General features: G+C 44.6%; 1 protein-coding gene across 1 annotated transcript in view; it reads right to left on the bottom strand.

Moving 5' to 3' along the window:
• The window catches only part of ORC2 (origin recognition complex subunit 2), a 239,094-nt gene that overhangs the window by 37,586 nt on the left and 185,994 nt on the right, over positions 1–15,514 (bottom strand). The window contains exons 12-14 of the mRNA XM_069226083.1: positions 11,947–12,043; positions 10,709–10,855; positions 9,951–10,122 (exon numbers count right to left, since the gene is read on the bottom strand). Of these exons, the coding sequence (XP_069082184.1) occupies positions 9,951–10,122; positions 10,709–10,855; positions 11,947–12,043 (416 nt within the window). The remainder of the gene's footprint in view (positions 1–9,950; positions 10,123–10,708; positions 10,856–11,946; positions 12,044–15,514) is intronic.

Raw genomic sequence — 15,514 nt, 5'->3', positions numbered from 1 at the left:
GAGAAAATAACATCCACTACCTCTGGTGGGAGAAAGAACTCAGATTGCCCCATTCAATCTCCAGGCATGAAGGTGCAGGCTCTGGAGGTGGGGGTGTAGAACCTGCCCCTGCGACTGCGAGAGGAGGTCTGCCCTGAGAGGGAGACGGAGCGGAGGGAACAGTGAGAGTTGGAGAAGGTCCGGGTACCACATCCTTCTTGGCCAATCCAGGGCTATCAAAATGACCTGAGCCCGATCTTGGCAAATCTTTATCAGAACCCGAGGAATCAAGGGCATGGGGGGGGTTGGGAAACACGTAAAGCAACTGGTTGCACCAAGAGATCAGAAACGCATCCCCCAAAGCTCCTTGCACTGGATACTGAAGGCTGCAGAATGAAGGGCAGTGCTCGTTCTCCCGAGTGGCTGACAGATCTATCCTTGGAGAACCCCACATCTGAAAGATGTGAAGGACCAGATCCGGATGGAGACGCCACTCGTGATCGGCCGAGAAATGTCGACTGAGAGTGCCTGCACGTATGTTGAGCACTCCGGCCAGATGATTTGCTACCAAGCAAATACGATGGTCCTGATGCCAGGACCAGAGCCGCAGAGCCTCTCTGCATAGAAGGTACAACCCCACTCCTCCCAGCTTGTTTATATACCACATCGCAGTAGTGTTGTCCGTCAGGACCTGAACTGACTGATCGCAAAGGGACGGGAGGAAGGCCCTTACAGCCAGACGTATCGCCCGCAATTCTAACAGATTGATATGAAAAGTCTGTTCCACTGTAGACCAACAACCCTTGATCTCCAGGTCCCCCAGATGAGCTCCCCACCCTAGAGTGGAAGCATCCGTCATGACCATGGCCACCGGAGGCAGCAGTGAAAACAGCCTTCCTTGAGAAAGGTTGCCGTCCACAGCCCACCATCGTAGATCCGCTGCAGCGTCTCTGGAGATTGTTATCGACTCCTCGAGATCCCCTTTGTGCTGAAACCACTGCTTGTGGAGGCACCATTAGAGAGCACTCATGTGCCAACGTGCATGAGTGACCAACATGATGCAAGAAGCGAACAGATCGAGCAGGCATAGGACCTTGAGGACTGGAACAACCACTCCATTTTGAAACATTGGAATCAACGCCTGGATGTCCTGAATCCGCTGAGGCGGAGGATAGGCCTGATTCAATGTTGTATTCAGTACTGCCCCTATGAACAGGAGGTGCTGAGAGGGCTCCAGGTGAGACTTGGGCACGTTTATGGAAAAGCCCAGGCTGAACAACAACTGAGTTGTCATCTGCAAGTGATGCAGCACGAGCTCTGGAGACCTGGCTTTGATCACCCAATCGTCCAGGTGAGGGAATACAGATATTCCCTTCCTTCTGAGACTTGCTGCAACCACCGCCATCACCTTCGTGAAGACTCGAGGTGCTGAAGTAAGACCAAATGGAAGGACCGCAAACTGGTAGTGTAGCGACCCCACCACAAACCAGAGATACTTCCTGTGCAACTTGAGTATAAGGATATGAAAGTGAGCATCCTGCAAGTCGAAAGATACCATCCAATCCTCTTTGTTCAACGCCAGAAACACCTGCGCCAGAGTCAGCATCTTGAATTTCTCCTGTTTGAGGAACCAATTCAAAATCCTCAGGTCCAGGATTGGTCTCAATCGACCATCCTTCTTGGTAATCAGGAAATATCTAGAATAACAACCTTGACCCCTTTCCTGCTCTGGAACCAACTCCACCGCACCTTTTGATAGCAGGATTTGAACCTCCTGCTGCAACAACAGGAGATGGTCTTCTGAACAAAACAAGGGACGGGGAGGGATGGGAGGAGGAAACTCCTGAAAAGGAAGAGGATATCCTTTCCTCACAAATGTTCAGAACCCAGGAGTCTGATGTGAATAACTACCACTTGCGGAGAAAAAGACGCAATCTTCCCCTCACAGGAGAAGTCTGGCAGAAAATGGGCAGAAAACTACGGCTGCTTCCCTTGTTGTTGTCCTCCAGAGGAAGAGGATGATGCAGGGTGCTGCTGGGTGGCCCCTCTAGTCCGAACCCTCCCCCGCCTTCTGAAGGACCTATAAGGGAGGCTGGCAGAATGTTGGACTGAGGTCTCCCATGGTAAACGGCTCCATGCCCAAACCCCCCGAACCTCCGAAAGGACCTGAAAGGGGTAGTAGTGGAAGCCTGCAGACCCAAAGACTTTGCTGTGGCCCTACTGTCCTTAAAGTGCTCTAAGGCAGAGTCAGCTTTAGCACCAAAAAGCTTTTCCCCATCAAAAGGCAAGTCCAAGAGAGCAGACTGGACATCCGAGGAAAAGCCAGAGGACCTCAACCATGCATGCCTCCTGGTAGCAATAGAGGTACCTATCACCCTGGCCACCGAATCTGTAGAATCCAGACCAGACTGGATTATCTGCGTAGCTGCTGCCTGAACATCCGACAGGAGTTCTCCAAATTGTCCTTGCACCTCCTGCGGCAGGTCTGGAACCATAGCCCTAGCTGAATCCATCAGGGCGTGCACTTATCTACCTAATACACAGGTAGCGTTTGCTGCTTTGAGGGCCATACTACAAGAAGAAAAAATCATCTTTGCCGACTGTTCCATCGTCTTGGACTTCCTGTCCGACAGAATCCAGGGAAGCAGCCTGGTGCAGACCGTGTGAAACAAGAGGCTTGAATAACTAGACTCTCCGGGGTAGGATGTTTTGACAAAAATCCCGGATCTCCAAAAGCCACCCTATACCTCCTTGCCATAGACCTGTTGACAGCTGGGGATGACACAGGCTTCCTCCATACCTTTAAGATAGGCTCCGTAAGAGCATCATTAAACTGAAGCAATGGATCCGCTGAAGCCGAAGGAGGATGCAGGACCTCAGTTAGAATATTAGTTTTGACCTCTGCAGCAGGCAAGAGAAGATTCCCAAAATTTGCCGCCTTCCTGACCACAGTATGGAAAGAGGCTGCCTCTTCCGTAAACTCCCCTGAAGAAGAAAGGTCCCATTCCTTAATATTTCCCCAAGGGCTCCACAATCTCTCCTTCCTCCAGCAACTGCCTTTAGTACTCCTGTTCCTCCAAAAGTCTTAAAGCTTTTCTGCGCGACCTCAGCCTGGCCTCCAACCTTGGCGTCAACATAGAATTAGCCGACATCGATGACAACGGCTTCAGGACTGAAAGGCGCGGACCAGGAGAAGAAGGCTGACTACGGTCTAATCCGGAGCCATACGGCACTGGAGCGGATCCCCTCGGCGCAGTGGTCACCTGAGGCTCCGCCATCGATGTCGACGGATAAGTTGATGACATCAGCGCCGCACGTCTAAAAGGCGATGTCATCGGTACCGTAGGTCTTTGAGGTGACGTCATTGGTGCCGAACCGGCACCCTCAACCGGATAGAAGGGCATAAACGGCACCACCTTGAAAGGAGCCGGGGAGCCCAACGTAAATGCCATAGGACCTGTGGAACCAGCCGGTGCATCAGCAAGGGCCATAGCATTAAACATAGAAAACATGGCATTTAAAAATGCTGCCGGATCTGCTCCCGGAGCCGGGAAGGCAGGATACCGCTGGTCTAGATGCGGCACTTGCACTGGTTGAGCATCCGAATCCTGTGCCACAAGTGAAAAGCGAGGACTCTCTGGAGGCGCGACCACCTCGAAGACCGACGGCGCCGGAGAAGCCTGAGGGCTTTGAGGTTGTGGAGTCACAGTAGGACTAATGTCGCACGGCACCGTCTAGATGGAGACCTGGACCTTGAACGGCTCCGAGCCGAATGACGCCAAGAGTCATGACAACGTTGCTTCTTGTGCTTCTTCAACGAAGTGTGAGAAGACGACCTGTGATGGCTCTTATGTCCTTTTTTCGTCTTAGCCAAAAAGAGTTTGGCTTCTCTCTCCTTCAGAGCCTTTGGATTTATGCTCTGGCAGGATACACACTCCTTGATGTCATGCTCATAGCTTAAACACCAAAGGCAATCATCATGAGGGTCAATAACCGACATGCTACCCCAGCACTCTCGACAAGGCTTAAATCCCGACTTCCTAGGAGGAGACATTGTAACCAGAGACAAGATAGTAACAAGAAACAAGATGGAACTTCTTCAACAGTAGCGAGAGCTAGGATAAAACCGTTAGCGTCGAAGGCACGGAAAAAAGAGAACTGACGCCAGCACGCCGGCGAGGACCTCTTATTGGCACGGTGACGTCAGACGGAGTCGCGTGGAGCTGTGCAATTGTGACGTCCTCGTCGACGTGGAGAGCTGGGAAGAAGATTTTCTGTCGGATGCTGGCGCATGGGAGAATTCATAAGGTGAGGAATCCACAGGTAGTTGTATCCATCAGAAGCATTATTACATGATCGGATTTATAAATGGGAAATATTACTTACCATGTACCCTTGCGTTTGTAGACAACATTTTCAATTTGTAGCATGTGTTACTGTAGATACATGTACTATGCATAGGCTGGAAAGCAGTGCCTCCCATAAGCGGTGGGTAGCAGCTGGATGATGTGTGGAACAATGTTTTAATACAGTTTGTCCAATTAAAGCCTTCTCATAGGCATGAACATCCACACAACTGAGTCTTGTAAAGGGATGTTAACCAGTTACTGGCTTTAAAAACTGCATTTTATTTATGTTCTTAGTGCCTCTGCTGTCATTCTATGCTGATAAGCACTGTCATTCTGCGTGCTCGGTTGAAGTAAAAGTGTAGTCCCTTTTCTATTTTTATGGAATGTCTCAGTTTTTTACTTTAAAATTCTAATCACCCTACATTAACCATATATTACAGATGTCTGCTGTAAGAGATCACATCAAGACGAACACAGCAGCCTCATTCTTTCTAGCGTAGGGGGCCCTAGGTACTACATGCAGTGGATACTTTGCTTTAGCACAGCATGTCTGTTAAGATAATCTATCTCACAATGCCACCTGTAGAAATAAGATAACAATGCATCTGTCAATGCCACCCTTAGAAATGGGATTTGCTCGGTGAGGTTTTGTAAATACAACAAAGAGTTGCTTTGGTTTTGAATTTGTTCTGTCAATGTAGTATATTAGGGCCCTCTTGACCTCAAGTCTGTGTAACACCATTTTTGCCACTGTTTGTGGGCATGGGAAAAAAAGGAGAAACTCAACTGGTTTATGTGGAAAGGGGAAACCACCTTTGGAAGAAATGTGGTTTTGTTCTTAAGACAACCCTATCCTTGTGTAACTAAATACATGATCCCCTCACTGTTAGTTCTTGCAGTTCACTGACTCTCAGAGAGGCGTTTGCATCAAGGAAGACAAGCTTCCATTATAGAAATTTCACTTCGCAAGGGTGAAGGGGGTCAAACTGAGGCCCCATAAGTCTTGTCAACACTACACTGAGATCACAAGAAGAGGCTTGAGGATTTTCTGGACAAATTACACTTCTGAGGCCCTCCATAAAGGCGCTGATAACCGGAATTTTAAAAAGAGACCAGTGTTTCCTATTCCACATGTACGATGCTACTGCAGCCAAGTGTAGCTGTCTGGAAGTGTATGCTAATTCTATAATTTCAAGGTGGAGAGACTACCAAATTATTTCTTGACTGATGGATTAAATGACTCTGAGATCGGCTTCAACAAAAGTTTTCTGCATTGCAGCAGAGCAAGCTGAGTGTTAGGCGTGTATGCTTTGGGCAGGATTTACATAAATTACCTAAAGTTTTAAGTAACCAAATTCTAACACCTTGTTAGCCAGGTTGGTAGATCAATTTTCCTGAGGTTTGGATGTCTGAGTTAACCCTAATACTGAGTCAGGAGGTCTGGCCCTTGGTTGCTTTTCATGTGAATGGATCGACAACTCCAGTATCTTTGAATGCCATGGCTGTCTCGCCCAAGTTGGCGCGATCAGGAGTGTCATGCACATTTCCCTCACTACACCTGGGATCAGATGTAGTGGAAAAGAAGCATAAGCAAAGATTCCTGACCAATTCATTTATACTGCACTGCCCATGAATGTTTGGTGTAGGAATCTGGAGGCGAAGCCTTGGCTTTTTGCACATTCAACAGTGGTGCACAGATCCACTGTGGGTATGCCCCATCTTTGAAAATACATTGAAAATACTTGGATTTATTTTGCATTTAGTGATGCATCGTGCTTAAGAGGTCTGCAAAGTCACTGTCACCCTAAGGAAGATGCTCCGCTAAGAGCCAAATGTGGTTGTCAAAGGCCCATTGCCAGATCTTTTGTGCTACTGCTGACAGCAGGGTCACATTCCCCCTGCCTTTTGATAGGGCTGTCATGTTGTCCATCTTTACTATGACTGTTCTCCCTAAATGAGGGTGTAAAATGCTCTCCAGCCATGAGCAAAGCAATGGAAAATAATGGTCACTTGCATCTGAGGGCTCAGGAGTAGCCTGACCTCTAACAAGTTCCTATCTTTCCACTATTTTAGGCTTTGCTGAACACTGGGCTTCACCAACACAAGATTCTCCCAGGGACACTCTGCTTCAGACCGTTGCCTCGCAAGACACTCTTGTGGTGGGCCCATATATAACTTTGCATGATGTACAGTTGCTATAAAGTCAGCATCCCCCACAGGTTTATTACCTTCCTAGCTCACCCATTACTCAATATATCCATACCGGGATAAACGTTTGGGAGACTTTCTCAGGATTGTATGCCACATTAATAGACTTGTGTTTCTCCGTCCCCCACATCGGTAGCATTGCGTAGCTGGTGGGAAACTAGTCTTAATACACAATTCTTGAATGATGACTGGGATAATAAATTGGTGAATGCTAATAAAGGACTATTAGAAGCGTGCCTTAAGTATAGTTTTTTAAAGATTCTGCACCGCTGGCACTGCTCCTCAGTAATGTTACACAATGCCCACCCTGCCGTGGACTCACAGTTTTGGAGGTGTGGTTTACCAGACAGTGATATAGTTCATATATTATGGGAATGTGACCATCTGAAGTTCTTCTGGCTGCAGGTTTAGAATCATATGAGAAGGGCCGTAGGGGCAGAAAGACCAATGAGAGCCCAGCTTGGGCTCCTACATGTTACGGCAGATCTTGCTTCAGTAAATCAGCACACGTTTGTAGATAGCACTCGACCAACTCTATTGGTTGCTAAAATGGTGATATTGCGTAGTTGGAAGTCAACTCTGATACCCACTCTACAGACCTGGTTGGACAACATGTATGATATGGCATGTTTTGAACACTGCATTTATAGGCTAAATGACAAATTGCAGATATTTGATGAGGTTTGAGGTTTTTCTTTGAGGATTGATATGTTAAGCTTAACTACACATTAAAGGTGTTTACTTTGAACATTTCACGCTTCACATTTCATGCAGCCCCCTATGCTTCGTTCTTTGGTCCCCTTCTCCTTACATTTCTCCAGTTTTTGACAACCATGTTGATATATTTGTTTTTATTAGAAGGAAGTTGTGAATTGAATATAAATTTTTCTTATTTCTTCATATGAGGGCGTTAACTAAAACTCCTATCTTCCTCACTGCAAGTATGTGTTTGTTTTCTTTTCCTTTTCTTCCTTGTTGGTTGTGGTTTTCTTTTTCCTCATTTAATTTGATTCAGTTATCAATTAATAATTGTTTTAAAGATATGATCTTCAGTTGGAATCTGGGATTTTCTCGCCCTGCGCGGTGACAGGTTCATGCATTTTTTGTTGTACAATTCTTATTGTAGTAGTGAGCAAAACTAAAGAAAGAATTGAAACACAGAATATTTATCATTTACGCTTCACCAGGTAAAGTATCTTGCTTTGTTTTGATCCTATAAAAATCTTTGTTTCCATCACACGTCAGAATTACAAAGGAAAGTGCTTCATTTGTGTCTTCTTAACTGCTGATATTTTAAAATATTAGTACAGATCCTTTACAGTTACTAAAGTTTTGTTGTGTTAGAAAAAAATTAGATTCTACAGCCTTTCCTTTTATACTCACTGTGCCCCAGTAAGATGGGCAGATAGTTCATTTTCCAAAATGCTCTAACTTTGCAGACAGAAAAAGAGATGTAAACATCAATCTCCACGTTAAAAGAAAAAGCAGCAATGCATCTGATGATATTGCCTAACATATGACCTATGTGACATGTCACTTTCTGAGCTCTGTCATGGTTATTGCGGGAATGCTGCAGCAAGCCACGAACCCCTCCTTCCAGTGACTATGATCATAGATTCATTATATGGTACATCCATCCCTCAGCATCTTCCAGAGGTTACCAGGGAGGTGTTTCTAAAACAGTGCTCTGCATTATGACCGACCAGTTGGAGTCATAATAGAGACATTGCTGTGATACAGGCGGCGGTTTTAGACACACTACGCAACTTGCTGGTTGTAGGAAGTGGGACATGACTGACGTTACCAACCTGGGGGATATCTGGCAAGCGTCACATAAAAAGTCCTTTCAGTAAGTCTTAACCCAATTTGACCAAGCCTGAACCCAAATATTTTACAGCTTCAACATGAGCTCCCAAACTACCACACAAAAATGTCAGACCTTCCAAAATATCATCCGTTCGAAGTTTGCATCCTGATGGGACCCTTTTGAAGGTGTGAAACCTCACAGATAGACCGCTCCTTAGTAATCTATGCCTGAGATGATTTTGTGGCTCTCAGGAGGAAATGGTCGGTCTGGGTGGTTGATGACACAGGTGGGAGCTAGGATGGCCCCACGTGGAAATGTGTTTTCTACTAACCTCAGGCTGCTACAGGTAAAATATTTACATATCCCATAATTTACACCCAGACACCTATGCATTCTGTAGGAGGGGGTGTGTGCAACAAACATTGATGGGAATGGCCATGATCATTGCCAAGAAGGACATTTGAAGTAGCTGGAACCCATCAAACCCTCCGCAATGGCGAAATGGTGGGCCGCAATGGGCCGGTCTGCAAAGCTGGATGAGCCTATTTACAAAGCCAGGGGCTGCCCCTGCAAACACTAGAAAATCTGGCAACGATGGTGGTGATGTTATGGCCTACTGCGTACGATGTAATACGAGACGCAATGCAAATAGTTTACAGGGGTTCAGATGTAACAAAATTGGGGGACTCTATTGGATGCATTGTTTGTCTTGCTTTTCTTGTGCATTATGAGAAAGCAATAAAGGTGATTTATAAAAAAAAAAAGAAGAAAAAGTGCAAAAGCTAAAAAAAATATTTTTCCTAGTAGTTTCTCCATCTACACAGCATTTTGCCAAGGAATAAACGAGGGTGCAAGAGTTGCCTTATCGGTTATGCTTTCCACAAGCAGTTGGAATGAATGGTGTAATTACTACACTAACGTTTAAGGTTTTATTACTTGCCAGTGATTTCACCTACTGTGACCAATGAAACATTTGTGCTTATTGCATTGGCTTTAACACAATTTTCTGTCACCAAGTTGTGAAAAACATCTAACCAACAAAATGTATACAGGGAATGCACACTAGTCAAATTCCTTATGTTTATATGTTTAAACACCTACAACAAATTTTACAATAATCACATATTACACCTTAAGATTTAAAGGACAACACAAAGCCATGGTTGGTTGGATGAAAGGTCAAGCGTTCAGATCCTACAGCAGAGATGGCATAACCACCCAAAGCAGTCAGACCACTAAGGCACTAACCCAATCTATAATACTGTATACGAGCCTGAGTGAGGTACAGTTACCGCAGTCATTTCACAGACTCAGAATATAATGAAGGACTAGCATGCTTCTGTAGCTGGCTGGGAGCTAAACGACCCGCTTTCTGTTATGGTTTTGACTTTGAAGCAATTATATTTTGTCTATGCCCCAGCATAATTCCAGAGCACTTTGCCAGGGGAGGGGCTATCTCTAGTCTCACCATACTCTGTTGCCTCCCCAAACTGTACAGGTCCGAGCAGCAGAGAGAAAGCAGTAGTTAAACGCAGGCTTTGCTACACAACAATACACTGTGAATGAAAGCAAGGTTTGGTGGGGGATACACATCGTTCGTTTCTCACCTGGCATTTGGTGTTAGACTGCGAAGGACATGAGTTAGTGAGCTGAGGGCCAGGGCTCCTGACTGCTTCACTAAGAGAGAGTTCTCATAGGAGGTCTCTTCCAGGTAAGGGCTGAACGTAGTTGTTTCATACCACAGCCAGTTGTAAAGGCTCTGCTTTGACTGGTCCCACACTGTAAAGAAAGCACATCATTAGAACTCAACATACAATTTGAACATTTTGTACTGCACATTATATATCAGTTGTTTTAGTTTTGAAGTGCTGTATGTAAGTGGTGTGTCTTACCTTGATTACGAGCCTCTCTCAAGCAGAAATGAACGGTACAAGTATGATAATGCTCCGAAAGGCCCCATTGCAGGGAGAGAGAAACGTGACAGTGAGTAACAGCAGGGGATGACAACCAAACGCTGAGGGTAAGGTCTGGCCAAGCTAATCTAATCAGCTCAGGATACCAAAGACTGCAGCTTCAGCCTTTAGGTCTGGCAACATTAGCACAGAACAGGGAAGTTACGCCAATTAAGATAAGTTATAGGTTATGAAAAGCGCCAACCACAGTGATATCAGTGACCCATGTGAGAATGTCCAGATATTAATTAGGGAGTCTTGGGAGGATCACCCTCCTAGCACAGCCACTGACCAACTTTGGTGCAACCACTACTAAAGAGGTGCGCACTGCAAAAAGGCACAACAGTGACACTTCATAACCATCAATTATGAAGTTATAATAGGTGCAGATGCAGGCCTAGATGCAGACTTACTGAGAGGTGCGTTGATGTGATCAATCGAAGCAATCAGGTGAATGTTGGGCACAGCAGCCAACTGCCCCAGAACCTGCTGTGTTTTGTCCCCCCTCAACATCTGGCTGTCCAGGTTATGGATAAGGAGATACAGGTCCAAGCACGTATCTGTGAAAAGGGAAAACACCACACTGGCGATAAGACATACACAATTTGTTCTCCAGCCAAATCTAATGTCAATACATCTGTGTATGTATACGTTACTCTAGCTGTCCTTTCTTCCTAAATCCAGTTCCCCTCTTCCCTTTTATGTCGCAGTGTCCTTTACCTAAACTATGAGCTGTAAACGTTACACAGGACCCTGTCTCAAGTCTACTGCGGTTGCTTTGAACAGTCAAGACCATTTGCATTTCCGATTTAACAAAAGCTGGTCCATGCACACACCACAAACCTATACCTCGGCTATGGTGACATATCTTCCGTCCCTACTTCATGAAAAACACAACCATGCTGCTGCAAAACTCGGATCATGATTAATACCAATGCACAAAACTACAATGAAAAAACACAAGCTTTCTACTAATGTACACTCGACTTGAAAGCAGAATATTTCACTGATAAATTCCTGGTTAGTTCCTTCATCCAACTAATAACAAAGTATTCGGTCTTGGTTTAGAGCCCAAGTAACTAAAAGCAGCTCTTAGCGAAGTCAATTTTCCCAACGGCAAGTAATCCAAAATTAAATGCAATTAGTAAACCAAAAACGTTTCAGTGCAATTCTTAAATTAATCCTAGCAACAGGCAAACTCACAGGCTGCATTCCAGTCCAATGTTTTTCCCCATTACGCTACCTATACTGAGAGCAGCCATATGAAAGACAGTCTTAGTTCTGCCTCCAGCAGGAATAGTCCTCTTCACATCTACATTTGCATGTCTTTCCTCCTTGTGCCCAAGGCCAGTCGAAGCTTCTTTTGATAGGGTACGCTAGTATGGACAGACGGTTTCCTCCCATAGAATACTGTGCTGGCTCCGTTATGTGGTACCCAAAGGAGGAAGGCCACTTTCCATTCTGTGATAGAGAACTAAATCGGCCGCCTAGCCCTCTGGCTTGCTTCAACCACTGAACAGACGTCCCTCCTCTGTAGGTTTGCCAAAGAAGTTTAGGACATACAATATAGGCTCTATTTCTGTTAAGAATACTCAGTCCTTGGATGCTTTTCCCTCCATAGCACACATGCCTGCACATATTTTAGATTTACCTTTTCTGAAAGCTTTGATGATGAACTCCAGCTGATCCAAGGGGTTCCTGAAAGTTCCCATGTAATCTAGCACTTCTTCTGTGATGGAATTCAGAATCTAAAATGAATAAGCTATATGTCTATGTTGTGAGGAACAAGCAAATGTAATGCAGGAACATAGTATGAGAGAAGGCGTGCTTCTGAAGCGGTGAGCTTACAGCTCTTTGGTCAGCCTGGGTAAAAGAACACAATGGTGACAAACATCTTATGCAGCCTTGTGTGGTGGTGGTTGGATTAACTTATAGTAATGAAAATTACTTTCCGTTAAAAAAAAAACATAGAAATTCACAGAAAAACCCAAAGGTTACAGAAATGTGATGTGAATTTCTATGGTTTGGTACGTTTAAAATGTAAGCCTAACTATAACGTCCCTGTAACCTTTGTTTTTTCCAGTGAATATAAATATATATATATATATATATATATATGGAAAATGTCACTTACCCAGTGTACATCTGTTCGTGGTATGTTCTGCTGCAGATTCACATGCTATGCACAGGTCCTGCCATCTAGTGTTGGGCTTGGAGTGTTACAAGTTGTTTTTCTTCGAAGAAGTCTTTTTGAGTCACGGGACCAAGTGACTCCTCCTTTTCGGCTCCATTGCGCATGGGCATCGACTCCATCTTAGATTGTTTTCCCGCAGAGGGTAAGGTAGGAGTGATAGAGTGTAAAGAAAGAGATGTCCATGCAATGGAATAGTAATGTATATACATAGATTAAATAAAGAGGTGTCCATGCAATGGAATAAAGATATGTACAGATTTTAAATGTAACTTTAACGGCTACAGGCTCCTCAGGGGGAGGGACGGCGCATGTGAATCTGCAGCAGAACATGCCACGAACAGATGTACACTGGGTAAGTGACATTTTCCGTTCGATGGCATGTGTAGCTGCAGATAGACATGCTATGCATAGACTACAAAGCAGTAATCCTCCCCTAAGCGGTGGTCAGCCTGTAGGAGTTGAAGTTGTCTGAAATAATGTTCTTAGTACACCCTGTCCTACTGTGGTTTGTTGTGTTGCTAACACATCTACACAGTAATGCTTGGTAAATGTATGAGGTGTCGTGCTTGGTAAATGTATGAGGTGTCGACCAAGTGGCTGCGTTACAAATTTCTGTCATTGGTATGTTTCCTAGAAACGCCATTGTTGCTCCTTTTTCCCTAGTGGAGTGTGCCTTTGGCATAATTAGCAGTTGTCTTTAGCCTTTAGGTAACAAGTTTGTATACATTTCACTATCCACCTGGCTATGCCTTGTTTTGATAGAGGATTACCAGTATGGGGTTTTTGGGATGCGACAAACAATTGTTTAGTTTTACGAAAAGATTTTGTTCTGTCGATGTAATACATCAGAGCTCTTAACATCTAATGTATGTAGTGCTCTTTCTGCCACTGAGTCTGGCTGTGGGAAGAAGATTGGAAGATCCACTGTTTGGTTTAAATGAAACGGTGAGGTATCTTTAGATAGAAATTTTGGGTTTGTGCGGAGTACAACCTTATGTTTGTTTAACTGTATAAAGGGTTGTTCAATAGTGAATGCTTGTATTTCACTAACTCTTCGTAATGAAGTGATTGCCACTAGAAATGCTACTTTCCAAGTTAGGATTTGAATCTGACAAGAGTGCATGGGTTCAAATGGTGGACCCATGAGTCGTGTAAGTACAATGTTAAGGTTCCATGAGGGTACTGGTGGCGTTCTTGGAGGTATGATTTGTTTTGGACCCTCCATGAAAGCTTTATTGACTTGTACCCTAAATAGAGATTTGGTTTGTTTATTCTGCAAATAAGCAGAAATTGCTGTGAGATGTACTTTGATGGATGAAAAAGCTACATTTTCTTTTTGTAGGTACAGTAAATAACTCACAATGTCCTGTATGGACGCATCTAACAGTGTCATGTGTTTTGCTTGACAGTAGAAAACAAATCTTTTCCATTTGTTTGCATAACACTGCCTGGTAGTAGGTTTTCTTGCCTGTTTAATGACTTCCATACACTCTGGTGGAAGATTTAGATACCCAAACCCTAAGATTTCAGGAGCCAGATTGACAGATTGAGCATCGCTGGATTGGGGTGTCTGATCTGCTGTTTGTTCTGTGACAGCAGGTCTGGTCTGTTTGGGAGTTTGACGTGTGGTACTATTGACAGGTCTAGCAGTGTGGTGTACCATGGCTGGCGTGCCCACGTTGGTGCTATAAGTATGAGTTTGAGTTTGTTTTGACGAAGTTTGTTGACCAAAAAAGGAATGAGCGGGAGAGGGTGAAAAGCGTAAGCAAAACTCCCTGACCAGTTGATCCACAGAGCATTGCCCTTGGACTGAGGGTGTGGGTACCTGGACGCAAAGTTTTGGCATTTTGCGTTTTGGTTGGTGGCGAACAGATGTATGTTTGGTGTCCCCCCCACTGACGAAAGTATTTGTGAAGTACCTGGGGGTCAATTTCCCACTTGTGAGTTTGTTGGTGATCTCGACTGAGCTCGTCTGCTAACTGATTGTGAATCCCTGGAATGTATTGAGCTACCAGGTGAATGTTGTTGTGAATTGCCCAATGCCAACTTTTTTGTGCTAGAAGGCAAAGTTGTGATGAGTGGGTTCCTCCTTGTTTGTTTAAGTAGTACATTGTTGTCATATTGTCTGTTCTGACAAGAATGTGTTTGTGAGCAAGAGGTTGAAAGACTCTTAGTGCTAGGGAGACTGCTAGCAGTTCTAAGTGATTTATGTGAAGCTGCTTCTGTTTGTTGTCCCACTGTCCCTGAATATTGTGATTGTTGAGGTGTGCTCCCCATCCAATCATTGATGCATCTGTTAGAATGGCGTGAGGCACAGGGTCTTGAAATGGCCGCCCTTTGTTTAAATTTGAGGGATTCCACCACTGAAGTGAAATGTGTGTTTGGCGGTCTATCAACACTAGATCTTGGAGATGACCCTGTGCCTGCGACCATTGTTTTGCGGGGCACTGTTGTAAGGGTCTCATGTGTAATCTTGCGTTTGGGACAATGGCGATGCACAATGCCTTCATACCTAGCAGTTTCATGACAAAACGGACAGTGTAGTGCTGATTTGGCTGAATTGTTGGCAATATGGGGTGGAACGATTGCACTCTTTGTGGGCTTGGGCTTGCAAGCGCTTTTTGAGTGTTCAGTGTAGCTCCTAAGTACTACTGAATTTGCGATGGTTGCAGGTGTGATTTTTGGTAATTTATTGAGAACCCTAGTGTGTGTGGGGTATCTATTACATAACGTGTGTGATGTTGACACTGTTTTAGAGTGCTGGCTTTTATTAGCCAATCATTGAGATATGGGAATACATGCATATGTTGTCTCCTTATGCATGCCGCTACTACGGCAAGGCATTTTGTAAAGACTCTGGGGGCTGTTGTTATCCCGAAAGCTAATACCTTGAATTGGTAATGTTTCCCTTGTATACCAAACCTGAGGTATTTTCTGTGAGCTGGATGGATGGGTATATGAAAATACACATCTTTTAGATCCTGTTGTAGCAATGGGACTACATTTTGTAGTGTCACCATGGGAA

Source organism: Pleurodeles waltl, chromosome 3_1, assembly GCF_031143425.1.
Source record: "Pleurodeles waltl isolate 20211129_DDA chromosome 3_1, aPleWal1.hap1.20221129, whole genome shotgun sequence".
In the NCBI taxonomy this organism is placed as follows: domain Eukaryota; kingdom Metazoa; phylum Chordata; class Amphibia; order Caudata; family Salamandridae; genus Pleurodeles; species Pleurodeles waltl.
The sequence above is the reverse complement of the archived record's forward strand: the minus strand, read 5'-3'. Positions and strand labels throughout refer to the sequence as shown.